The sequence below is a fragment of the Sylvia atricapilla genome, chromosome 1 (genome assembly GCF_009819655.1).
Source record: "Sylvia atricapilla isolate bSylAtr1 chromosome 1, bSylAtr1.pri, whole genome shotgun sequence".
Taxonomy (NCBI): domain Eukaryota; kingdom Metazoa; phylum Chordata; class Aves; order Passeriformes; family Sylviidae; genus Sylvia; species Sylvia atricapilla.
This window is the reverse complement of record NC_089140.1, coordinates 64,125,434-64,149,565: the sequence shown is the minus strand read 5'-3', so window position 1 is coordinate 64,149,565 and position 24,132 is coordinate 64,125,434. Positions and strand designations below refer to the sequence as shown.

General features: G+C 42.0%; 2 protein-coding genes and 1 long non-coding RNA gene across 6 annotated transcripts; 1 reads left to right on the top strand and 2 right to left on the bottom strand.

Annotated features, from left to right (window-relative positions):
- Positions 1-1,037: 1,037 nt before the first annotated feature.
- On the bottom strand, positions 1,038-10,510 carry PAK1IP1 (PAK1 interacting protein 1). The gene is given in 18 exon segments (XM_066340775.1): positions 1,038-1,416; positions 1,418-1,484; positions 2,093-2,127; positions 2,129-2,217; positions 3,368-3,465; positions 4,065-4,072; positions 4,174-4,210; positions 4,213-4,270; positions 4,361-4,506; positions 4,914-4,966; positions 5,577-5,651; positions 5,741-5,861; positions 7,794-7,956; positions 9,271-9,297; positions 9,300-9,595; positions 9,598-9,679; positions 9,681-9,760; positions 10,465-10,510. Coding segments are annotated over 18 exon segments (1,569 nt in total). The 3' UTR covers positions 1,038-1,328.
- On the top strand, positions 9,390-22,069 carry LOC136364592 (tRNA selenocysteine 1-associated protein 1-like). Of its 4 annotated transcripts, XM_066324554.1 has the most exons (11): positions 9,390-9,500; positions 10,374-10,540; positions 11,927-12,007; positions 13,034-13,110; positions 13,206-13,339; positions 13,918-14,049; positions 14,956-15,075; positions 17,167-17,362; positions 17,912-17,957; positions 18,514-18,682; positions 21,774-22,069. In XM_066324554.1, exons 4-10 carry the CDS (start codon positions 13,081-13,083, stop codon positions 18,648-18,650), a joined length of 795 nt encoding a protein of 264 aa, XP_066180651.1. In that variant the 5' UTR covers positions 9,390-9,500; positions 10,374-10,540; positions 11,927-12,007; positions 13,034-13,080; the 3' UTR covers positions 18,651-18,682; positions 21,774-22,069. The 4 variants fall into 4 exon arrangements, with proteins under 4 accessions (XP_066180651.1, XP_066180646.1, XP_066180655.1 ...); XM_066324549.1 differs by lacking the exon at positions 21,774-22,069 and having other exon boundaries at positions 18,514-18,908; XM_066324558.1 differs by lacking the exons at positions 13,034-13,110; positions 21,774-22,069 and having other exon boundaries at positions 18,514-18,908.
- Positions 21,899-23,798, bottom strand: LOC136364635 (uncharacterized). Its single transcript, XR_010744191.1, has 2 exons — positions 23,074-23,798; positions 21,899-22,919 (listed from the first exon to the last, which is right to left on the bottom strand). It is a non-coding gene; the product is annotated as an uncharacterized lncRNA (long non-coding RNA).
- Positions 23,799-24,132: the final 334 nt, after the last annotated feature.

Here is a 24,132-nt window from a genome sequence, read left to right as displayed (position 1 = left end):
AAACAAGGGGCTCTGATAATTTTTTCTAGTAAGGAAAACAGTTACAGAAGGTAAATATGGACACTCACTTCCAAGAGAATACTGCTACTGGCACATGACAATTCTGTAACAGCACTGATGATGCTCATTTGTTTCAGTGTCAGAGCATAGAGCTGAACTGGAGTTACATCCTGGTTTATATCCCTAAAGCAGCCTGCATTCCTGTCTCCAGATTTGGCTCAATCTTCTTTTTGTTTTTCTCTTGCTACACAAATAAGGAGGAATGGATGAAGTGAATCAGAACAAAGCATAACTCCAATTACTGTTTGAAAACAGAAATAGAAATGACTATGCCAGTAGTGCAGAAAACAACATTAAAAGACTTACACCTTAAAAAGTAGAAAGGAAACATTTAGTTCAGCTATTTGACCCTGTTCTCGTCCAGCTCAACTTTGTTTTTCCCACTGTATATTGTAACAAGGCTTAGGATAAATTCCTGTTCCCACTGACTGAGAAGGTCAGGAATTTACTTTCTGTTTATGTGCAAACAAAAGAGATAGGTGACATTTTATAAGCATGGCAAAAATTTCAAGTGTTATATAACTCTTTTTCAACAACATGGCTCAGTTCAAGGACTTGAAAAAATACAGTGGGAAGGAGGAAGAGTAAAACCTTATGACATAAACTCTTCCACCTAAAATTATGTCTTCATATTCTGAACAAAAGGTTTCAGTCATGTGAACCATGTGTGCAAAGATTTTTTAAAAAATTAAATGTATTAAGTATGAACACAGTAAAAAAGCCAAACGTTGTGCTTATAAAGTCCATGTATAAGTCCACGTCAAGAATTAAAAATTACAGTTTTCCATGAGTGTAGAATGGGATGTGATCATCATATTTTAAGTAATTTTAAACATGTTTTTTCTTACAGTAGGAAAAGAAATGCAGGACAAAGGCAGACCATACCTTGAGTCAAATGAAACAGTAAAATTTCAACACTAAAATGAGAAGTGTACATGTTTCAAAATGCATTTAAGTGAAACAAAAATACAACTGAGACAGGTGCAGCTATTTTTATTATTTTAGCTGGCTTTTTTCAGAGACAGTTTAAAAAGTGTGTGGTATTGTTAATAGAAAATATAAACATTATATATTATGAATTTATTTTTGCTCTGTTCACTTAGGGAAAGTTTCCAGAAATCATCCAGATCAGTTTATTAGGGTTAAGAACATTAATTACTTTTAACACAACACATCAGATCATATGTCCTGTTCGGGTTTACATTCTTATAAAAACTAGGCCAACACCAGCATTTATCTCTTTAAACAGGAGATGAAAGTAGCTGCTTTCATGCTGAGCTATTCTGTTTCTTTTCTTCTTTTTCACTGGAGCATCCAGTTTTGTTCTCTGGAATAATTTTTCTCTTTCTTTTTGCTTTTAACCCTTTTAGTAGTCCAAAAATCTTCGTTTATCCTGGCTATTGATGATTTTTCATCTTCTGTTTCTGAAAAAAAGCAAGTAATTATTCACACTAATCTTTATGTCCAGTCTTTGTAGTCTGAACAGCACAGAGACTGATTTGTATCTTGTTTTAAAAAAAGGGTTATAAATAGGTTTTTATTCTGCAGTGGAAAGCACCATTTATGCTAGTTTTGCCTGTGAAATTAAAATATATAAAGATCAAGTACGTGAAGAGATTTCAATGCAGGAAAACAACAGCAGAAAACACAAACAAATCTGAGCTAGACTTCATTAGTTGCCCAGCTACAGTGGCCCCAGGCCTAATTTTGCTTACAGGAAAACAAGACATGCAGTTCTATCAACTGTCTATTTCTTATCTGTCTCAAAAGTTTCACAGTGGCTTCCTCGCTATGTTATTCCAGTAAACAGAAAGAAAACTTTAATAAAAGCGAAAGAGGCTTATGTTCTCCAACAAACAAATGGGCTTGAGACACTATCAGATTGGTAAGTGTATCTGTATCACTTGCCAGCACCACATCCCCACTTCTTCAAAATACCAGAACACTTTCCAATGGATATAGTAGAAACCTCCCACTTGGTGTATTCCATTTCACAGTCACAATAACAATTCAAAATACAAAGCTCTGTTACCTTGAGATGATGCTGCAGTTTTATCAGAGTTTTTTCACTTCTGAAGCTTTGTCAAGCCATACTGCAAGACACGTCAGCCTAGCTTTGGTATTGACTTCACACAGTAAAGATGGCCCATCTTTAATCTGAAGAAGACATAAAAGAAGATTATTTAAACCTTATTTTATTTCTGGTTAAATTTAATGAAGTATTTGAAGTGAGAAAGCATATTACTGCCCACTTTCATTGTTAGGCAATTGTATCACTCAGCTCTTGGAATACAAATATTCCCTTGCAGATATCAGGGGATAAAGTGTCACAGACACATGTGCAGTGTTAACAGCACCAACCCACTGGAAACTACTGTTTTAGGATATTCTCCCTCAGAGCTGGACAGAGCAGCCCACACAGTTATGCAAAACTTTGCCTACAGGGAAAGGAATTTGGTCCAAATAAACGCAATGTTACACAGAAAAGTAAGAGTTCCCTGATCACTCTGTCCATTCTGTACAAGGGAACAAAATGTAAGATGAAGAGGAAAGAGGGAGATCACTCCTGCACTTACAAGTATAAAATAATCAGAGTGGGAGAAATTAAAAACAGGCAAATTCAGATTGGAAGTGTATAAAAAAATAATTATTAGATCTATCTAGGAATACTTATCATAAATTATGGTAGATCTTTTGTAACTAGGAATAAATTTTAAAAATCTACTTCTGATTTTAAGAGCAAACAATAAACTTTAAAGATAAGACATGATTCCTTCTTGAACTGTGCTACTCAGAACTTTTGAAAACACAGGAAATACAAGTACCCAGTACATTATGTATTTGAATTTCTCTAAAGGATAAGTTCCTCCCCCGACATGAACAACCACTTCCCTTGCCCAAACCATAGACTTCCTTTTTTAAAAGAGTAGCAACAGTCATCAACATTACAAAAATTACAGCAGTTCTTAACTAATTACATAGTCATAATATACATAACTGATTAGGCATAAACCTGGCTAGGTCTGATGGGAAGCATGACTTTACATAAAGTGGAGATCTCATAATACATCAGATTTAGAGTTGGTTTAAAAAAAAAAAAAGGCAGAGAGATGAAAAAAATACGAGTGCATAAATATATGTGTGTAGACATACATCTCTACTGAACATAACACGGAAGAAGATCAAGACATCCACATTTCACGTCAAATTTCTTCAGTGATTTAAAATGAACTCTTACAATAGAATTGTCCGCAATTCTGGTTCTCTGTTAATTTTCTTAAATGCAACAAGTAGTCTATATACCAACCTTATCAAGATCCAGATTCCAAATTTTAATGTAACCGTCACTGGATGCAGTAACAATAACATGCTGTCCTTCTCTTTCAAAACTATAAATATCTTTTTCTGTGAAAAGGAATACATTATTATCTTATAGCATCACAGTTCACTTCAGACCAGTAAGCTGAGAGAAATTAAAGATGAATAGGCAACAGTCTTAAAAATCAGTTTGAACAAAAACCCCTCAAGTGACAGGGAGGAACGTGGAACTTGGATCTGCTTTGAGTGCTGTCATTTATATTAGGAACATCTGCCCTTGTTAGGCTTATTAGGATTCCATTCATAACTCTTTAATACTTTAAATCATACACTATTAGACACATCAGTGAGATTACTGCTAATGCTTTTGTTTTGATGAATTCAAAGCAACATTGGGACAAATATTTGGTATTCAAAACCAGAGAATTTGTGATTACACTTCTATTGTTTAACTGAATAAAACCGGTTTGGTTTTTTTTTTTTTTAAAGCATTCTAAAGAGTCAGATTCAGTAAAGACTGGTTAAACACACATACATACAGACTCACACTCACTCACAGATTTAGAACAGTAATGTTCTTAATTCTGTACCCTATTGTTTTTGTAATATGCATGGACAGCACAGTATTTGTGCTCATACAAAAAGCAAACAAGTCTGTTTGGAATTTAGCACATAAATAAATTCACTTTCTATACTAAAACAAAAGCAAAGTATGCTGAACATTACAAGCCATGGAACTTTAGAGAGGACTTATCATTGTCATAAATATTTAAGTAGTAAACAAATACAGAATACCTGTTTTCATGAGCTTTAAATTCACACAGGCATTTTGAGAGTCACAGCTGTAGAACCTAATCATTTCATCATCTCCAGCTATGGCAAGGATAGAATCCTTGGAATGAGGAAAGAGAAATGCAAGTGTGATTAATTTCATATGTTTCAAACCAATGAATTTCCAGACACCTCTTGTTTTTGTACTCACTGTAATAAATCTAAGTGAAGAAATCCTCTTCTCTGTTGTAATGGTGCCAGTGATTGAAGCTGTGTCAAGTTTGTAGATATCCACTTTGTTTGTTATCACGGTCACATACTTCTCTCCATCAGGGGACCATTTAATTATGTGTGCATCTGTACACATTGATACAGAGAATCTAAAAGTAAGAATCTTTAGAAGCTGCTAGACACTGTTTTCTACCTAGACCTAACAAAAATTCAGTGAAAAAAAATAAAACTACAATAAACAGCTATGCTCTTAAATGTTTATTTCTGATTATCAGAATCATGTAAAGAAAAACAAACTAAACCACATTTATTTAAATGCTCTGACCTCAAATTTCAAGGGAAAAAAGGAAATAGTAGTAGTATGTTTTCCTTTTGCTAAATGATTATTATTAAGGACATGAACTTGCCTGCACATGGAAAAAAGACATTGTGAAAGTTTGCAATTGACTTATTAATTCGGTCAACTTTTCTTTACATGAAAAATAAAACGATCAAATTGGACTTAATTAGGGGATTTAGATTGATAAACTCACTTTGCTTCAGGTTTTTGATGAAGGCTGATCGTCCTTCAACAAGATTCCAAGTTCTGAAACACAACAACAGGTAAATGCTTTCTGTTAAAAACAGCACAGCAAAACTGAAATCCAATCTGCTGACATGATGCGCCCAAAAGAAGCTTTTAAGCCTCTCTGTGCACTTTTCTGCCTTCTTAATGCAAGAGAAAATGATGAGTTCATATACTGCTTGCACGCTATAATGTTGAACTTGTGTTATTTATTTTCTAAACCACCATTTGCAATACTGAGCCCAAAAGGAGGCCAATAGCGATTTGCTGTAAAAACAGGGTTTTAAGTCTCTAAAACAGGTATCTACAGCAACATGGAAACACTCCAAGTGCAAAATCACACTAAACAAAACCTAGCACTTTTCAAAAGTTGAAACCAAATTGTGTTCCAAAATTCAAATATATTTATACATCTACAAGTAACTTGTGGAGAGTCAGAGCTCACAAGAAGAAGGTATGCTGGCACTTAGAACTTCAAAAGACAAACCAATGAATCTTTGAACCATTTGATAACAAATATGTTTTATCAGTGTTGCATGGCCTACTCCCAACATGGAACTGTTGCTTATAACACCTTATTAGGAGTTACTGAATTATGATTCCCAGCATTCCTTCATCAGTTTTGACTCACCTCAATGTTTTATCTGTTCCGACAGACAAAGCTAACTTCCCAGAAGGATGAATAGAAAGAGATGTCACGTGTCCCCTGATAAAAACAAAACATTAGTCACATGTATTATTACAAGGAAAATAGACTGGAAAATGTACACGAATATGAAGATCTAAGAAACTCACTTATGTGCCTTAATGGATTTCAGACATTCCCATCTCTTTGTGTTCCAGATACAAATGAGTCCATCTTCAGCCCCGCTCAGTAGATGTGCAGTCCCATAGAACTCCAAACAAGTTATTGTGCCTAGAAACAGAATTAACAACGTTGTACACATGGAACAGTTATTGCACAAGTTAACAGAGAATATACAACTTAACAGGAAAGTTTCTTCCATCAAGGCATGCTAGCTATTACCCTAACCTTGGGAAAATCTAAATTATTTCCTAAGTATTTCTTCAAAAAACCCCAAACCCTCAGACTTTCTTGCTATATTCAATAGTCTGTTATGCTCTATCAGGCACCCTTTACCCACACATGTCTGAACTCCATCTAGTCTGTTCTCTGCCACAGCAGTACAGAGCACAGAGTACAGAGTCTTTCCCGAGTACTCAGACACTGTGGCAGAGAGCTTCTGTCAGTGACAGGAATGCTCCCATGTCAAAGCCCTGCTCCTGACACACAGCTGAATTTACTGCACGTGCTGCTTCCCCATAACCACCAGATGTAATATACATGAGTTAAATATAGCTACCATGCTCAATCTAGCTTCTGGATCTTTTTGGTTAATCAATACTGAGCTACAAATCACCCAAACAGATTTATTTGGACAGCCATTAACAGATGACTGTACCAATGACATAGACAAAGGGTGCACCCCCAGCAAGTCTGCAGATGACACCGAGCTGTGTGAGTGGTGAGGGATGGGATGCCATCCAGAGGGATGAACAAGTTCAAGTAGTGGGCCATGGGAACCTCAAAGTTGCACAAAGCACAGTGCAAGCTGGTATCAGCACAGGCTGGGGGATGGACAGATTGAGGGCAGCTCTGCCGAAAGGGAATTAGGCTTGCTGAGGGATGAGAGGCTGGATGAGCCAGCAAATGTGTGCTTCCAGCCCAGAAAGCCAAATGAGTCCTGGACTGCATCAAAGGCAGTGTGGGCAGCAGGTTGAGGAAGGGGATTCTACCCCTCTGCTCTGCTCTTCTGAGACCCCACCAGGAACACTGCATTCACCTCCAACAGGTCCCCAGCATAAGAATGATGTGGACCTGTTGAAGCAAGTCCAGAGAAGGGCTATGAGGATGACCAGAGAAGTCATCATGGAACACCTCTCCTGCGAGGAAGGGCTGAAAGAATTGGAATTGTTCAGCTGGGAGGAGGCTGCAGGGAGACCTTATTGTGGCCTTCCAGTACTTGAAGGGGGCTTATAAGAAAGATACAGACAAAACTTTTAGCAGGGCCTGTTGTGATTGGACAGGTGGTAATGGTTTTAGACTAAACCGGGTCAATTAGATTCAATGTAAGAAGTGTTTTTACAAGGACAGCAGTGATACACTGAAACAGTTGGCCAGACATGTGGTTGATACTCAGTCCTTGGAAACATTCAAGGCCAAACCTGGATGTGGCTCAGTGTAACATGATCTGGTGAAGATGTCCCTGCTCATTGCAGTCGGGTTGCGCTAGACGACCTTTAAAAGATCCCCTCCAACCCAAACTGTTCTGTGACCCTATCATGTACTTTACAGTTGTAATCAGGCAGCACATACAGTGGGAAATGTACCAGGTTAACTCCGCTGGCAGCAGCAGCCTGCTCTCACACACAAACTCTCTTTTGTGTGCTCATGTACCCTTGTGACAGGACAAGAAAGCTGGGGAAAGACAATAGCGGGGAGTGGGCATGGTCTAGATAAACCATCCTGACAGAAGAAAAAATGGTGCATAAGCCATTTGTGGGTCATAACTTCTCAATCAGTTAAAACTACAAATAATTTAAAGTGGCAAAAAATATTTGTGAGTTAATATACATTTTCTTTTACCTTTTATGCTCGAAGCTTACCTTGTTTGTATCATCACACCATCACGGCTGAAACACCACCACTACTACAATACTTATAAGTACTTACAGAATCACACTACTTATTAGGAAAAAAAAAAAAACAGTTTTCTTCTTCTGGCAAGGGCCAATTTTTCAGCTAATGTTTTTCATTAATGTTTTTTACAAATAAATGCTCCCTTACCGTTGGGTTGTAGCAGCGCCCCATGTTCTATCTTCTTTTTCATGTCATAGATTTGGATTGTCTCATCTCTGCTCCCAGTGACCCATATCTGTTATTCACTGCATACTGCTGACAACGAGGCGGAGTGGGCATGATGTGTAAAATCAGGGACGACTGTCCAGGACTGTAAATGAAATGCAAAACAAAGAGGTCTTTCTCAAGCTTACCATAGAAAGCTTCCACTTCATTGTCCTCTAATTTTATTTTTTAAAAGCAAAAGCTGAAAAAGTGTATGTGTAAAATCAGAATCACGGAATCAAATAGGCTGGAAAGACCTCTGCGATCATTATGTCCAACCCTACTAAACATCACCTTGTCAACCAGACCATAGCGCTGAGTGCCATGTCCAATCTCTCCTTCACATCTCCAGGGATAGTGACTCCACCACCTCCCTGGGCAGCCCATTCCAACGTCTAATCAACATTTCTGGGAAGAAATTCTTCCTAATGCCCCACCTAAACGTCTGCTGGCACAGTGTGAGGCCGTATCCCCTTGTCCTGTCACTGCTTGCCTGAGAGAAGAGGCCAACCCTTCCCTACCCGGCTACCGCCTCCGTTCGGGCAGTTGTAGAGAATGATAAGGTCCTACCTGAGCCTCCTTTTTCTCCAGACTAAACACCCCCAGCTCCCTCTGACACTCCTCATTGGACTCGTGCTCCAGCCCCTCCACCAGCTCCACTGTCTTTCTCTGGACCCGCTCCTGCACCTCAGTGTCTTTTCTGAATTGAGGGGCCCAGAACTGAATACAGCACCCGAGCTGTGGCCTCACCAGTGGCCGAGTACAGGGGGAGAGAATTACACTCAGCTGTAAGCATAAATGGGATCTTACTGAGTTAACGTTCTGTTAGGAGATTAATCCCAAGGATTTAAGCGTGCAAACGGCCCCTTGTAATCAGTGCTTAGACGACACTGTCTCTGCACGGAGAGAAACCCCGAGGGCAAGAGAGGCGGATTCTCTGGCTCTCCACCGCGGCAGGCTGGAGACACGCCTTCCAACCCGGCCGCACGTCCCCTCCATCCTCCGCGCCGCCCGGGAGGAGCGACCTCGCACCGCGGCCCGCCGCACCCACGTGGGCGCCTGCAGCCCGGCGGCTCCCGGAGCCCTTCGAGGCAGCCAGGGGGCCGAGCCCGGCGGCGGAGGCCGCGGGAGAGGCCGCCCCGCCCCCGGCAACGCGCTTTAAGAGCCCCGGCGGCGCCCGGAACCGCGGCTGCGGAAGGGCGAGACGTTGAGTGCCGGTGGCGCGCTTCCAGCGGGGCGGGCTGGGCATTCCCCCCCCAGCTTCCCCGGAGGCGCTCGGATGGGGCTCTGAACACGCTGCTCTCGCGGACGATGGCCCTGCCCATGGCACGAGGTTGGAAAGAGACGGCCTCTAAGGTCCTTTCCGCCCCAGGCCGTTCCGTGATTCTTCCCTCTCTCCGTTTCCCCCCGCTCCCGTTACCTGGCCGGGCCGCGTGGCGAAGCCGCAGCAAGCACCTGCTCGTAGCACCCCGCCACCAGCTCCATGCGGGCTCTCCCCCGCCCGCCGCTCGCTCGCTGTCGCTGCCCGCGGCTGGTGAGGGCCCGCGGCAAGGCGGCGCGGGTCAGGCGGCGCGCGGGGCAGCCCGCGCAGGGGGGCCTCGCGGGGCGGAAGCGGCGCTGGCGGTGATGGCGGCGGGGAGGACGAGAGGCGTTAGTGCCGGGATCGCGGCGGGGGGGCGGGGCGGGCGAGCGGCGGCCGGCATCGGGGGCTGCTAGCGGGGCAAAAGGGGGCGCGAACCGATTTCCTGGAACGGGGCGGGGTGGGACGGGCTGGGGTGTTCCGCCCTTTCCCTTCCCCGGCGCTGCGGGGCCCCCGCCTCTTCTGAGGGCGCGCGGGGCGAGGAGGCCCCGGCGGCGCTTGGGCCGAGGCGCCAGAGACCCCAGCCCCTCCCTGGCCTCGGCCCCGCTGGCTTTTAATGGTTATTTCGTCGGGCCGTTTTATATTTTTTCATTACTTAATTTCTTATCGCGTAGTACAATAAGCGGGAAGCGCGGCCCCGGCGCCAGTGTGGCCGCCTGCCGAGGCCGCGGGCCGGGCGGGGCGCACTTGTGGCCGGGCTCTTCCGGCGTGCCGAGTGGCTCGGTTAGCGAAATGCGTCACGGCTCGGGCCTGGGCTCGGCCGGGGTCACGGCGCCGGCCCCGAGAGCTCTGGGAGGCTGCCTCATCCCCGTGCCCTGAGCCAGCGCCTCGTGTGAGCGGAATTAGTGCCGAAGGAAGCGGGAGGGGGATTGCCCGCTGTGCCTGGGTGAGCGGTGTTTGCACGGGCGATTCAGGCCGTGAACAGCTTCGCCACCTGTTTTGCCCGTATGGATGCAATGATGCGAAAATGTAGACTAGAATTAAAAGCTGCTGTGATGTGTGTGTAATCCAATTAAGGATGTTTTTGATTCTGGAGGTTGATGCTGCCCCACTGCTTAAAGAAGCTAGCTGTGACTGTAGATATAGTTAAAACAAATCTAAAAAAGTGTTTTATATTAATGCAGGCTGTTTTAAACTGCTTTTAAAATGCTTTTGTTTCCTAGTGAAAAGGTCAGCGTCGGACAGGGAGGCGTACAAAACCGGTTTTGCATAAAAGTTGGTGCTAACCAACTGAGAAGCAGTTGCATCACTTGCCTCCTGATAGCCTCTTGCAACAAGAGCGCTCTGTCGTGCGTGCCATCTTCCATTAGGTCTGCACGAGTGAAAAGTGGTAAGTTGAAAAAAACTTGTGAATTCAAAAGTCGTATTTCAGCGTTGAGAGCATGGAGGAGCTTATATAAGGAGGTTCCTTTCATTAAAAGGTAATGTTAGAGGAACATGTTTTGTGGATATTTGCCTTAATAATGACCACCCTTAACAGGAAGAAGTTGCTGATAATTATATAATGAATACAATTACTTTCAGTTAGCACGTGCTCAGTTTAGCATATGCTAACCATACTAGTATTTTAAGGGCCTGTTTGTACTTGACTCTTTTCTTGGCTTCACAATGTCTGTGGGGATGAAATCTGAAGTTATTCTGAATAGCACTATGGCATGGATGCTCTGATTATGGTCTATGGCTATGCTGTGTCCAGTTAGCCTAATCTGTTTTTAGAGGTAGTGCTCTGAACTGCTCTGCAGGCGAGCCTTTAAGGCAGTGTAGATGCTCTGTGTTTATTGCATTATGTGGCTGTGGATTAAATTAGCCAAGTTGCAAAACATTACATAAATTCTTGTGTGCAAATGAGAACTAGAACTTCAGCAGTTAAATATCTGCACAGGAGTTACACCAGATGTAAAAATTCATTAGGGGTGAAGAACGCCTGCGTGTCGAAGTAAGTGCAGAATATTTTGCAAATGAAATTGGTTTTTGCACTCACTTGTAATTGTTGGATGACTGGGGAAAAAAGCCTAAAGAAAGGAGGTTGGCATCAACAAAAATACATAGCTTTTCAGGAAAGTGTGTCCACTGTTTAGTAATGGCAGTAAAATGTTACTTGCTGGTTTTGATGGTAATGAGTGAAAAAGATGAGAGAGGGAGGAGGTAAGGTGCGGAGAAAGATCATGTTTGCTTGTACTGTGCCCTCATCCTGCTTTGATTTCTCATATTTTTTAGCACATAGGAAGTACCACTGCTCATTTTCAGCTGCATAGTTTGTGGTCAAAGTAAATTTAAGTTTGGCTAAAAGGGGAAGAAACGTGGGGAGGTTGTACAAAAATGTACTGTACATATGTACAAAAAGCCTGTATATTTTGCCTTGCTTTTTTAAGTATTTTAGAATCTTCTGGATTACTAGGTTATTTTATGTAGGTGTTTCAGCATTAAGGGTAAGGTATAGGTAGGTGGCTGAAAAGATCTCTAGAGTTTTCTAGTGCTTTGGACAGTGGGAAAACTTTGTGGTCTGTTACAGTTTAGGACAGTGAAGATTATATCTAAACATACTCCTATTGGCCATATATCCTTTTTGTCTCCATTATTTTAGCTGTGACAAGTGAGAACTTAATTAAGTTCTGACTTAATAACGTTAAAGCATATGGTGGGGTGAACATATTTGGAAGTAATTAATATTGGGGATAAAATCCTTCATCTTTTTTTTCCTCCACCTTTTTTTCAGCTGGAGGAGTGTAATAAATTGAACCTGTGCAGCTATACTGTTGGAGAAAGACTGAACACAGTTTGAACCATGGCAACCCAGGTAAGATCATGTAGTCAGAAATACAGGCTTGCAGGGCCTAAATGGATTCCAGAACCATACTCAGAATTCCTAATAAATGTAAAGCTGACATAGCTAGCTTGCTCTGAGTTGAATGTTCTTTTAGTCCTGTGTGGTAATGGTGGTGGTTGGTGGCTGTCCTCAGGACACGTAATTGTGTCGACTCAAGCAGGTTGGGGGCAGTACACGGAGCTTTGCAGTTTGCATTGTTTGAGCGCGAGTTCACTGAAGGACCTCGCGCGTAACACTCTCTATGTAAGGTACATGTGGAGGTGTTGTAGAGGAAGAACATTAAAGCCTGCGTAAGTAAATGCTGTGGAACATCACTCTGATTTTTGGAAGTCCTTGTTCTTCAGAATCTTAATTGAGGGAGGCAACCGATGTTACTAATAAGGCTGTTTCCCCTCCTCTTCTGTGTAGTTACCCCACTCACTTCCTTTTTGAGCTGTGGTTTTTTGGGTTTTTTGTTTTTGGTTTGTTTTTTTTTGTTTTTTTTCTTTTTTTTTTTTTTTTTTTTCACCTCCCCGAGAGGCACTTTTTATGCCTCTTTCTTTCTGGCCTTGCATCTGGGTTCGAGTTTTCCCTCAGCCAAGCTAGTGCCTGTTCCTGGTCTGCTTTCTCCTTTAATTCCATTAATTGGCCTCTTATTGTTCCTGGCCTGGGAGAGTGACTCACTGCTGGATAGTGAGGAGAGGCATCTCACAGAAGAAGAACTCCTAGGTGAGGGGAGATAGGGACAGTGGAGATCCCTTCTAGGCAAGAGTGACAATTTCCCTGCCTCTTCGTCATTCAGACTGTGCTGTGGCAGGGGTTTTTGCATCCTCAAGCGGAGCTCAAGCGGAACACAGTCCAGTCCTGAAGCTAATTAACGTTTAGGATTGGCCAGCATCAAAGGGCTATCTGGTTTGTCCCTAGTTCCCAGAGGAAGCTGTCAATCCTTTAGCCAGCTTGACAAGTCAGGGGAATATGGCTGTTCATACAATCCTTTGGCTCTGTTATTTTTGCCAGGCGTTTTCCCCAGAGGCTGCTTTCCCTCATGGGAGGCGGAGGGAGAAATGGGACCCCAGGCTTCTTTCAAGGGCAAGGTGAATATGGGGAAATCACCTGTGGTGATGGGGAGTGGGAGGGAGGAATGTAAATGAGGCTAAATACTATAAAGGCGATTTTTTTCTCCCTACAGGACTTGATGGCAAAAAAAAGAGAATGTCTCCAGGCCTACAGCTGGTGGAGAACACCGCAGAAGAAACGGAAGAAAAAGAACAAAATAAAACCAGGAAGAATAGAATTTGTCCCTAGTAGTACTAACACCACCAGGTAAAGACCTTTAGAAAGGAGCAGCTCTGACCCTTTATCTGTTTCAAATTGCTAATGACTAGTGCATGCCATCAATAATTTTAAAAATCCTGAAATGGCACACCTGGTGCCTATACACTAGGTATTGTTTATTGAAATTGTATTGCCATTTGAATAATGAAGATTTTTTCCTCGTTTGTCTCTTATTATCACTTGAGATGTGGTGTCAAAGTAATCTTAGCTCTTTTTGAATTTTGGCTGTAACTTAATATTTTTTTCTGTTTTTTTTGTGTGTCCTGCCCTTCAGACAACAAATAGTACTTTCTAAAACTAACTTTTAAAAAGATTCTTTAATAAATTTGGATCTTTGTTGAAATGCTTGCAGAAGAGATAGAATGGACTCAGAAGTTGAGAACTTGCTGGAGTGATGGCTTTGCAGTACTGTGCACTGCTCAGCAGAGATTTGCAGTTAATACTCTGTTTGTATTTTGTCTCTTTATTTGTCCAGTAATAACTGCTTGCTTATATGTTAGGGACTTTATAATTAAATGATCTATGTTACTTTCCAACTTAATGGTGGTTCTCTTATTTTTTTAAAGACCAGATTATTCAATATTTGTTGGGGAGCTGACTCCAGAAGTAGATGATTTTCAGCTCTATGACTATTTCCTAAAGAGGTACCCCTCATGTATTGACTGCAAAATAGCAACAGACCTGCTGGGATATTCCAGGTAATGCCTGTGAAAACGTGTTAATGCTGTCAGTATGTTTGTTGCCGTAAGAAATGTATAAGAACTTGCATTTGAATTGGTTTTGAATTTTCTTCAGAGGTAGGAAGAGAGAGATTAGTCTCTGGCATTATTTTTTAACAACATAGATCCTTGTTGTTCTAAAACTTCATGTGTAGTGTTAGCTGTTAATGTGTTAAGCTTCAATTCAGCCAAAGGCATATCTGCGTGAAAGCAGCTAGATGGTGGGAGAAGGGAGAGATCTCCATGGACATCTGTGCTTACCCACAGCAGCGTGTCCATTTAGTCATGTGCGGTACTGAGGACAAAATAATTCCCTTTTTACGTGTTGGAAGAGAAGTGTAAGGCCTAGCAAATCTTAGGGGGTTGGGAAACAGAACTTCTAATATTAGTAAATCTTAGGAGAGCTTGCACTGGCCAGGCAGAGTGAAGGAGGTTTGAGTCAGTTTGCTGTTTGGAAAACACTGGCTGTAGTGGACTAGTACAAGAAAATTAAAAAAAAAAAAAAAAAGAAATCTGAGAGAGCAAATTTAGAAAGAATGTTAGAGCTGTAGAGCAGTAGGAGTAGGTTAGTACTGATACATTAACTGCTGTAAATGCAGGATATAGAATCTGGTTACTTACGCAGACAGCAGTTAACATGTATTGTTTCACTGGCTTTTCAGCAAGTTGCATCTAATGCTAACAACAAAGCTTTTTGCTTCTGGCCCAACTTTTTAATTTTGTGAAAGCATCTTCTGTGCATGTGCACATGCCAGAGAGGTTGCTTAGGTGATAGAAGCTATAGTAGCTACTATTTTCTGTTTTCGCAAAGACAGAAATTGAATTAATTGGCTTTGTACCTGTTATGAATACTAGAATTTGTTTTCTCCCTTTTGAAAATTGTAGAGGGTATGCCTTTGTCAGATTTGGTGAGCAAGGTGATCAGATGAGGGCACTGCAAGACTGCCAGAATGCACCAGGTCTGGGGGGAAAACGAATCCGGCTGAGCATAGGAATTTCTAAAAGGTAACAAATGAGTTGTGCATTGATACAGTAATTCTAAATAATCGGATTCTTTTAGCTCTGCCTTTGTAAAGACTGTGGCCCTTGCTATAATGGCTGTACCTGATGCAAAATCACAGAAGCATTATGTTCTCACTGCCTGGATCCATCAGCCTCTTTGAGGATTGCTGGGGAAATCCAACTCTTAAGTCTAGCCAGATTGTATAACCTGGGCTTAGCTGCTGTTGTGACCAGCCTTAATGTTTACAGTAGTGAAGCTGAATGCATTTGTAAGTATTTCCTGTATGGGCCTGAAGAAGGTAGAAGGGACAACAAGGGTATGCTAGGAAGCTTTTCTTCTAGGCCTTTTCTCTTAGACAAGGGAGCACATTGTTAGTTTTAAAGAAGCTGGTAGAGGAAGGAACTCTTTAGTGGAAAAATACAGACTGCAGAGGAGAAGAGGCCGAAGGAGATGTTGCTTGAACAGTGTGTTTAGGATACTACTCTGCTTCTCAAGTGATTACGACAGCAGGAAATTTAAAGTTGATTGGTTTTGAGCGAGTTGGGTTTTTTTCTGCCAGCTCAGTTCTCTCAGTCAGTTATATAGGACAATCCAGTTAGAAACTTGGTACCGAATTTGCTAAACTTTAATCCAGAATACAGACAAAAATAGAATCTTCTGAAACAATTTCAGTATATATTCATGAGGTCAGCTTGTGTGTTTTTTAGAAGGCTAGAAATAACAGCTCCTGCTTCTCTTCCCAATTTTGCCAGTGTTGCCTCATTGCTCTGGAACAGAAATGCCATTACTCAAGAGAACACTGTCCAGATTTGCTTTGACTAACTTGCTTTGAAAATGAGGTCCCAAAGAATGTTTTCTTCACTTCTGCAATCCAGAAGAATGTCAGCACTATTTTTAGACTTTTCTTTCCTGCAGAGATGGATGTAGGAGAGAAGTTGAAAGCAGAAGACTGAGACATTATGAAGTCATTTCTTTACTACAGTAGTAAGAAAATAAAATACCTATTGATTAGAATGTATGTGTAGCATTCACAGTAATGAAGTAAAAATGTAATGGGGATATTGAAATACACACCACTAATCTACACTAGTTTCTGAATGGCTGAGTAGTGTGCCCTTACAGCATCCAAAACTCCAGCCATCAGAGTAATTTGTCATTAAGTCACTTACATGGGAAATGATTTCTGAGCTCCTTCAGTTTGTGTTCTTGGCAAAATGCCCCAATCTGTATATTCTGTAGCAAAGTGGAGGTAAAGGGACATTGGACACTACAAACACAGGAGGCCTGCTTGTATGTAATCAGTGAGGAAATGTTTAAGCGTAGGGTGTTTCTTGGAATGTGCAGCTGATTTATCCCAGTGTTTTTCGTGTAGTGTGTCTCTGTTTTAGAACAGACTATTCTTGTTCAGTGATACTTGTCATTAGTCGACTTGAAGTTGTCCCTGGAAAATATCTGCTCAGGAGAGAGAAAGCAGTGAAAACTAATCACCTGGCCCTTTGGTCATCATAACTAATGAGTTTTGTAATTTTCCTGCTGCTTTGGCTTCATTCTGGATAACAGCAGTGCTGACTTCACCTGACAGCTAAGCTTTGGCAACTGTTCATGGACCAAAACTTGAGAAGGTGAAGGTAAACATGGTAAATTGATGGGCAGTGTCAGATGCTCCTCTGAAACAGATAATTGGACTTTACCCCTTGTTTCTGGAAATAACAAGATTTTGTATTAACAAAACTAAGGATGGAAGGACTAATTGAATGTTTGAAGTGTCTTTAAAACAGCCGTGCTTGGTCAAGGTCTCTGGTCTTAATGAATCCTTTTTTATCAGTAGCTTACTTAAACAGATACCAGAAGTATTTTAAACTGAATACAGATAAATGTAAGTAATACATAGAAATAATTACTTTTGGCATTGGTGAAGGTGAGCACTTGCTCTCCTCATAAACATGAGGTATTGTGCTGTGACATAAGACTTAGGCAGCTATTTAGAAAAGTTTCCTCATAAATTTGGAGGTGTGTGAAACTTTTGCTTCAACCCTGGGTTTACAGTTGTTTGTTCTCAAACTCTTACCTGCATATACCTTCTCATGTTTCAGACTGAAAGCAGAATTCCAGCGGTATCAATCGTACAACTACAATGATTATTATCAAGATTATCAGAACTACTATTCACAGTGGAATTACGATCCCTATGCTGACTACAACTACAGCTCCTATACTCCCTATGACAGCATGCAGGCTGTTGGAGAGTGCTCTTTAGGAGATGCTGTTATGGCTCCAGCTGTTTTTGAGGTAAATAGACACAGTTATATTAAAAAAAAAAAAGACAACTAAGGAGTCATATGGATTGTGTAAATCAGAGCAAAAAAGTCATAAAACTGAACTCATGCAGTCAGAAAAGTGTGAAGGTTATGTTCAGCATTTTGTTTTTAGGAGCTTAAGTGCATCTGTAGAATTAGATATTTATGTAGTAATATTTGTTCATGTATGCTAATAACAGTTCTGACAGCAAATTTTTGTAGTGTTTCTCTCAGCCTGTTTTTCTGATGTACTTTGCTTAAAGTAAAATAAAGAATTGTTTTAAGGTGATCATATCTAAGTCAGCCAGTTATCAATGACACCTTCCAAAAATGCTTTTCAAGTGAAAGTATACTATGGTTTTCTCAAAACTCAACCAAAGCATTAAAAAAAACCAAATACCCCACAAAAAGCCCTTTCCCAAAGAACGCCACCTGCTCCTGCTTATTTTATAGTTGCGAGAGGCAGGGAATGTTTTGAGGCATAAAATTCTTTTGGATTTGTAGTGCTTTCTGAAACTGAGTGTGATTATTTTTTTTCTAGGAAGCTTCAGCTATGACTGAAATCAATGATGACCTAATAACTGAAGGTAATGATAATTCTATCACTGCAGCTTGAATATAGCTATCCTTCTGCCCTTTAGCAATTCAAGCCAGTGGCTATTGGATAAAGAATGGGCTGTAGCTAAGATGAGGTAGGATTTTAAAGCTAATAGTGTACACCATGTCAAGTAGAATGGGACATTGTTGACAATGCTTTGCAGTAGGCTTCTTGTATCTTTGCCTGCATTCTCCTTCCAGAATAGTCTGTTGGAGGAGTTACTATCTTTGATTCTGCTAATAATATTGTATGTTAAGCTCATTAGTAGAGACATCTAGTAATACTGTCCAAAAATTTTAATTATCCCTAAATCTGTTTCATGTAGAGATACCGTATAGTCCTAGCATTTAAATACATTTATTCTAAAAGAAGCTGGACTTTGTTAGCTTTGTTAAAATTCTAGGTGAATAAACATCTCACTAGATGTAGATTAAGTCTGTTAAATCATTAAGTTTACCTAAGGTACACTTTATTAGGCACTTCAGATTTTTGTGAGCAGGTCTCCCAAGTTGTGACACTTGTACTTACCAGGCTTTTGTTTGCAGATCCACAGCTGTACTTGGATGTTGATGAAATGAATAGACAATTTATGGAGACAAGTGAAGAACTCTATGATGCCCTCATGAATTGTCACTGGCAACCTCTGGATACGGTCACTTCTGACATCCCCTCTGCTATTTAAGTGTCTTATATAGCATGACCGTTATGACCAAGGTGCTAAAATTACATTTCTTCTACATCACTCTAGATCATAAGTTTTAAAGCACAATGATAGGTTGGGTTGGTTTTTTTTGCTATGCTTTTGGCAGTTTCTGTAATCTTTTTGTTTTGTTCATCATTTGGAGCATCTTGAAATCATGTAAATATTCTAGAAATGTAAAGAGTTCAATGGGGTCTAAAGATAGACTTGCCTGTGTAAATAAAATTTTGTTTCTGCAAACTGGCCAGCAAGGGATTTTACTTATATATGTGAAACACCACCTCTTCTGGCTTGTGGAATTTAGCTGGAGGCAGTAGGGTATTTCACCTGTCTTTGGTATGGGCATCAGCACTAGCTCTCACATACTTCCAAGAGACCTAGGGAATCTTACAAGCTCTCACTCTTAACATGCTGTACAGTTTTTAACATACAGAAGGGTGAGCTCTGAGCTGCTGTAGCTGCAAACATTCCAAAGACTAATGATGATACCTACTGATAATTTTATTTTTGCCCTTCTTGTTAGTCTTCTCATCTGACCCTTTACAGCAAAGAAACTGGTGTAATATAATGCTTGTTCTTATACATAAAAATCCTTGGAGAAAACCCTTTGGTTTAAAGGAGGAAGAAAAACCCATCATCAATCAAAATATCGCAATATCCTCTTCAACTAGGTTGTACCCCATCCTAGACATCTGTTATTTGTTCAGTCTTTATAATCAGATGTTTCATAGTGATGAGGTTTAAACATTTTAGTAGGATTAGAGGTCTCAGTATTCAAGTTAAAAGAGGAGATGGCAATGAAGAAAGTTCTTTAAGATAGCAACTTCTGAGTGGCTTCCTCTAAACTGTTCTTATCTGAAAGGGTATAAAGTATTTTCCAGTCATAGGGACAGCTTAAGCTCCTGTTACTACTTAATGTACACAATAAAATAAATTCAGGCTGGAAATGAATACTTTTCAAAGAGAAAAAGGTAGAAATTATCATATAGCTAATACATGTGAAAACTACTAAAGCTACTCAAGGCATTTTGGTACTGCCATGTGTGTTTGGGGGCAGTCTAAACCATAATTGCAGGAATGGCAGGGTTTTTTGTGTTTAATGACTTAATTACATTACGAAGTGATGGTCATAACCTACATGCTATTCTTATATGGGAAACTAGTACTGCATTGCAGAGTGGTGACTTGGCACAGCAGGACCCTTCTACCTGCTCACCAGAACCTCCCTCTTTTCACAGTTTAATTTCAGCTGGGATTTTTTTTTTTTTCTTTTGAGGTCCCATCCATGAAATACAGATGCTCTAAAGTAGAAAGGTCTTTTGGTGTAATATAGGATCTTCATTCTTGCTGGAGTTTGTGCATTAAGTATGTAGGAGAGAAAACAAAGTATCCTCATTCAGTCAGGGAGATTACTATCACAGTCTTCGAAACTGTTTCCCTGCTTTGGAGAGAAATAGTTGCGAAGTGGCTGAAAACTGGGATATTGTACCTGAATGTTTCCCTGGTGGGAACTGGTCAGTCTTTGGAGGGTCACAGCAGGGAGATTATTAAAGGGAATGTGACAGAAAGTGGAATAAATGAAGCAAAGAGAATCTGGATGGGAAAGGGCACTTGGTTGCCTGTATAGAATTGTTTCACAGGATTGCAGAAGCAAGGAAACTCAAGACAGTAAATGCAGGCCCCTTGAATTTGGATATGTGAGTGTTACCCTTTCAAAACTGTGCTGGATTTGATGTCACTTCAGTTGTAGTGCACAGCTGTGGTGCCTGAGCTTGGTAGTACAAACCAGTTGCTAGGCAAAGGATTTTGTATCTAGCAAGCACCGTCATCACCAGCTGGAAGATTATAACCCAGGCACAGACCTGGAAGCTTCCTGCTTTGAAGTGCATATCCTGCTTTGCATAGTGTTACCTAACACCATACTTAAGCCGCAGTAAGTCATTTGTTGAAATCTCCTATTGTGTTATCAGATGCTAAGGGTGCATTGTTGGCCTGGTAGAAATCCTATAGAGTATGCATTGATTTTTAGCTTTTGGGAGGTTGATCCATGTGTGAATTATGTAATGTAGCTGTATGATTTCACTTAGATCAGCACTGTATCACCACAGCACATAAACCTCAGTCAGAGTCTGTTGTCACCATATTTATCTAGATGTTACATGTTAGCAAGGTCTCTGCACTCTGCATTAGAGACTGTTTTCAGACATGAACCTTCTGTTCCGGCCTGTACAGTACCCAGATAGTGAAAATACTGTTTATGAAATGCAGTGGAAGAGGCTGTTTGGGCCGTTAGTTCTGCAAACCTGAGAAATGTTGGGGAATGTATTTTCTTTAGTCAGCACAGAAGAAAAGTGAGGTGAAGAAGGGAGTCTGTTGGTTGCAGCTCGTGTTTTAAATAGCTCTCTGACTTTGTCTTCTGTTTAGTTTATACTGCTTATCAGTTAGGAGTGCATATTTGGGATCAAGAAACTGTGTGCAGCACACATTCTTTACTGTAAAAGCACAATGAAAAGCTTCTGTATTGGTCTAAGCATAAATTTGGAAAAAGTGAGTGCATCAGATCTGCCAGCATTCATTGCTGAGACTTTTAACTGAGGAAACTTGCAGTGCTGGTCCAACTACTGCCTGCATTAGCGAGCTTACGCAAAGACCTCAACATGTCCATCACACAGATGCCTGCTCTCAGTTCTACAAAGAGCTGATTGCAGTAGAAACATTAAAAAAAAGTATTGGGAGCAATGTTTTCAACACCACACCTATTTCACTTTTGTGTATTGTCTGTTTTACCCAGCTGAAATGTTGTGGGTTTTTTTAAAGTCCGATGAAGGGTTTTTTTTTTAAGAATATCTAATGTTGGTTTTATAAACTCTTCATTGTACCTAGCTGTGATAGATAGTGCCTTTACCTAAAACCCACTTATTTCTTGAAGAAGAGTAATGGTTTTGTTTTCCACTTCTCTGAACAGAAAAGCTTTAGTACCATGGTTTGAGGGGCTAATGATCCTGCAATCAGTGAACAGGGAGAAAGAAACAGTGACAAACCGAAGACTGAAAAATGTTCAAAAAGGTTAAATGGTACTTAAGTCGTGAATGTTTCTTTTTGCAGGGATGCTCTTGGACCAACAGCTTTCTAGCGCTACCTCAAAGTAACTTGCAGATATAACTCACAGGGAAGATTGATCAAATGGTGATGATCACTATCATTCTGCTGGAGATATATATATATTTGCCTTTTGTTTCATTTTTAATGACATTTATTTAACTTCAGTGACTCATGTCAATAGATGTTGTTTGACTACATCAACAAGTATTTCTGAGTCATGAGTTTCTTTAAAGATATGTCACCATATGGAAATTGTTCTAAATAAGTAAATAAAGCAGCACTTGATTTTACAGAGCAAATGTAGTGTAGCTGCATTTGACATGTATGTGGAAGAGGAAAGCGCGTGTACAGCTTACCTTGACATTCTTAGCATGCATAAAGAGGGAAGCTTGTTTTAAATTTGTCCAGCTCCTACATGACCAGCACAGGAATGATTTTAGTCAGTTCCCCACACAGGCACCACTTTAGAAGCCAGCATTGTTACTAATGAATGTCTGTTACCAATGGCTCTGTAAATCCCATCCCTCTGTAAATCTAGCTCTTTCCAGAACTGAAACACATTATGCTAGCCTTTCTTCCCCTCCTCTTAAGCTGAATGCTAGCACAGTAATTGGTTCCTGGACTAAATGAGTTACAAATCTAGGCTAATATAGTATTTTCTGTGGTTTGATAATTATTTTGATTTAGATCTCAACATGCCCATTGTAGAAGCAGACTATCATCCTAAAATTAGTCAGCAACTGTCGCACACCAGCTGTTTACACAAAATGAGCTGGTTCTTGCAGGTGACTTCAAACTTGCACGTTCCAGGGTAGGAGTTGTCTATCACTGCAAGTCATCCCCCTGCATGTAAAATTGTATATACAATTGTGGGGCAGGAGAGTAAGAGTGTAGTTTATGAGGAGAAATACTTGGAAAGCAATTCCACCCTGCTGGATATTGGATAATGGTTATCTCCTGAAGAAGATGATGATGAGACAAAGGAATTAGGAGTTAAGTCATGTAGGAGAGCTGGGAAGACCGACCCCCCGATGAAGTTTAAAAAAAGCCAGCATTGAAGCAGATGATGAGGCAGCACGAAATTCCCCAGTACCATTTCTTCTGACAGCTGTTCCGCTATAGCTGCATCCTTCCCACGGCAAGTTGGTGCTAAAAATAAAATATGAAACCATAAATTTTTTCTCAACTTTACTTTCAGTAGAATAAACCCCCACATTTTTACGTATTTTAACTTTGTAATAGGAATGCACTCTTCCTCGTGGTTCGAGGAAGCAAAAGCCCCGTTGAAGCTTTTTCCCCCTACCTCATTTCCATATGCCAACACTGAGCGATGACAAGCCCGCACCTGCTGTGTCTCTTGCTTACACGAACCCGGTCGCTCCTGGCAGCCTGGGGGAGCGCCGCCGGCCTCCCGGGGCCGCTTTTTCTGCCGCGTTCTGCACGCTGTTCCTCGTCAGGGACAAGGGAACATCCCCGCACGCTGTCCTTTGGGGGACGTTCAGCGTGGGTAGGTTGTGTCGCCGTGGGCAGAGCGGCAGGAGCACGGAGCTAGGCTTTACTCGCTGTTGCCAAGCCGCAGCACAAGAGTCAACAGGCAGAAACCGATGCACAGGAATTCCACCTAAAGACGGGGAAAAAAAATTCTTTGCTGTGCGAATGACCGCGGACTGGAACAGGGTGCCCACAGAGGCTGTGGGGTTTCCCTCATTGCAGAAATTCAGGAACTGACTGGATGCAATTCTGTGCCATGTGCTCTGGGACGACAGCGATTGAGCGGGAAGGTTAGCCCAGATGACTCACTGCGGTCCCTTTCAAACTGAGCCATTCTGTGAAACTCCGCGGGAAGAGGGGTGAAGGCGCTGGAATCACCCGCGGAGGGACCCCAGCACAAACCTGCGCTCTCAACCCTTCAGGCGTCCCTAAGCCGCGCCCGAGGCCGGACATTTCCTGCGCCACGTCCCATTGCGGGCGGCGGCAGATCGCAGCGAGCGCTTTTCCCGCGCAGCCGGCGCGGCGCGGCCCCTCCCGTTCCCCGGGCGCGGGGGCGGTCCGCGCGGGGGCTGCCGGGCCGTCCGCGGCGCAGCCGGTGTGACGCGGCGGCGCGGGCCGCTGACGCGCTCGCGGCCCGGGGCGGCCGCCGTGTGGTTGGTCGGCGGGGCAGGGGGTGCGGCGGCGGCGGCGGCTCGGGCCGCGGGCGGGCGGACAGCGCGCGGGGCGCCGCCGCCGGGCGGGAGAGCGCGAGCGAGGAGCGGCGGGCGGAGGGATCGCGGAGGGAACGCGGGGAAGGGAGAGACGCGTGAGGGGGAGAGACGCGCGAGCGCGCGCGCGCGCGGCAGGGGCGGGGCGGAGGCCGCGGAGGAGC

Excerpts from the sequence above, each read along its gene's own strand:
- LOC136364592 (XM_066324554.1), top strand. The coding sequence starts at position 13,081 with ATGGGACCCCAGGCTTCTTTCAAGGGCAAG. Across the intron at positions 13,111-13,205 it reads AGGCTTCTTTCAAGGGCAAG|GACTTGATGGCAAAAAAAAG; the intron begins GTGAATATGGGG and ends TTCTCCCTACAG. Across the intron at positions 17,363-17,911 it reads TGGCTCCAGCTGTTTTTGAG|GAAGCTTCAGCTATGACTGA; the intron begins GTAAATAGACAC and ends TTTTTTTTCTAG.